The sequence below is a fragment of the Mandrillus leucophaeus genome, unplaced genomic scaffold, assembly GCF_000951045.1.
Source record: "Mandrillus leucophaeus isolate KB7577 unplaced genomic scaffold, Mleu.le_1.0 Scaffold129, whole genome shotgun sequence".
In the NCBI taxonomy this organism is placed as follows: Eukaryota; Metazoa; Chordata; class Mammalia; order Primates; family Cercopithecidae; genus Mandrillus; species Mandrillus leucophaeus.
This window is the reverse complement of record NW_012101243.1, coordinates 2,690,845-2,692,870: the sequence shown is the minus strand read 5'-3', so window position 1 is coordinate 2,692,870 and position 2,026 is coordinate 2,690,845. Positions and strand designations below refer to the sequence as shown.

Genomic DNA, 2,026 nt, shown 5'->3' with positions numbered 1-2,026 from the left:
CACACCCAGCTAATTTTTGTATTTTCAGTAGAGACAAGGTTTCACCATGTTGGCCAGGCTGATCTTGAACTCCTGACCTCGAGTAATCCACCCGTCTCGGCCTCCCAAACTGTTGGGATTACAGGTGTGAGCCACTGCGCCCTAATTTTTGTATTTTTAGTAGAGTTGGGGTTTCACCATGTTGGCCAGGCTCATCTTGAACTCCTGACCTCAAGTGATCCGGCCTCCTCGGCCTCCCAAAGCGCTGGGATTACAGGCATGAGCCACTGTGCCTGGCCATTTGTTTCCACTCAAATCCTGATTATACCCTGATTGACAGTGACTTCAGTATCCTAGCTTGACTGACCTCAAGCCTCTTTAGGATGTATTTTCTCCTAGAGCAGATACTTGCATAGAAGAAATTGAATTCACTGTGTGCCACCGCCTGAAGATTACATTTCTTCACTTTATTCTTAAATTGTATTTGTATCATCTTTCTAAACTGATATCCTTATTTGCCTTAGTTCAATAGTGGTCATTTAATGGAGAAAGGCAAAGACAGGATTAAAAAGCCAAGTAACTCATGCAAGTATTTTACCAGCCTTCTAATTTTGTATTTAAGTTGGGAGCAGAGAGTGGACCAGCACGGACGAGTTTACTATGTAGATCATGTTGAGAAAAGAACAACATGGGATAGACCAGAACCTCTACCTCCTGGGTAAGTATCTGAATTTAAAAAGAATAATTTTATTTAGTCAGAATTGTGGATTACATCTGTATAGTCTTCCCTACATTTCTATTTTACTTTTTCCTGTCAACCCTTTCTCTGTCCACTTTGTTTTGTGGTAAGTACAAATTAGAAAGAAGAGAGCTAGACAACTGATTAATTCAGAACCTGATAAATGATTTTTGTTTTCACTCATATTTCTTTCTTTTTTTCTTTATTATATAGAAACAACATCTTGCTATGTCGCCCAGGCTGTTTTTGAACTCCTGAGCTCAAGCCATCCTCCTGCCTTGGCCCCCCAAAGTGCTGGGATTATAGGTGTGAGCTATCACGCCTGGCCCTATTTTCACTCATTTCTGACCTAAAGATTCCCTAGGTCGGCCGGGCGCAGTGGCTCACCCTATAATCCCAGCACTTTGGGAGGCCAAGGCAGGCGGATCACAAGGTTAGAAGATTGAGACCATCCTGGCTAACACGCTGAAACCCCGTTTCTACTAAAAATACAAAAAAAAAAAAAAATAGCCGGGCGTGGTGGCAGATGCCTATAGTCCCAGCTACTCAGGAGGCTGAGGTGGGAGAATGATGTGAATCTGGGAGATGCAGCTTGCAGTGAGCAGAGATCATGCCACTGCACTCCAGCCTGGGTGACAGAGCAAGACTCCGTCTCAAAAAAAAAAATTTTTTTTCCTTGACTTTTCTTGTCTAAACTGTTTACCTGTTTACTAATACTGTAGTTTGAGTATTAGTTTCTTCCAGAGTAATTATTTAAATGAATAAGAATTAGAGCCCCATCATATATTAAAATGAAATTCTTATTATATTTAAAAAACTGTAATAGCAAAATCATTTCAAATTAATTGGGGAAGTTAAGGATATATTAATACATGGTGTTAAGCTTTTAACATTAACGTTATAGTGCAGGCGCAGTGGCTCACGCCTGTAATCCCAGCACCTTGGGAGGCTGAGGTGGGCAGATCACGAGGTCAAGAGATGGAGACCAGCCTAGCCAACATGGTGAAACCCCATCTCTACTAAAAATTTAAAAATTAGCTGGGCGCCATGGTGTGCGCCTATAGTCCCAGCTACTCGGGAGGCTGAGGCAGGAGAATGGCTTGAACCTGGGAGGCGGAAGTTGCAGTGAGCCGAGATTGTACCAGTGCACTCCAGCCTGGTGACAGAGCAAGACTCCGTCTCCAAAAAAAAAAAAAAAAAAAAATGCTTTTTAGGCTGGGCACAGTGGCTGATGCCTGAAATCCTAGCACTTTGGGAGGCCAAGGTAGGATGGGCGCTTGAGGCCAGGAGTTTGAGACCAGCCTGGGT

General features: G+C 43.0%; 1 protein-coding gene across 4 annotated transcripts in view; it reads left to right on the top strand.

Annotated features, from left to right (window-relative positions):
* Positions 1-2,026, top strand: part of ITCH (itchy E3 ubiquitin protein ligase) — a 160,844-nt gene that overhangs the window by 99,948 nt on the left and 58,870 nt on the right. For 3 of the 4 annotated variants that reach the window (XM_011972439.1, XM_011972437.1, XM_011972438.1), the window contains one exon: positions 602-697. In XM_011972439.1, coding sequence (XP_011827829.1) covers positions 602-697 — 96 coding nt within the window. Of the gene's footprint in view, positions 1-601; positions 698-2,026 lie in introns of those variants that run through there. The other variant, XM_011972440.1, reaches the window with a different exon arrangement.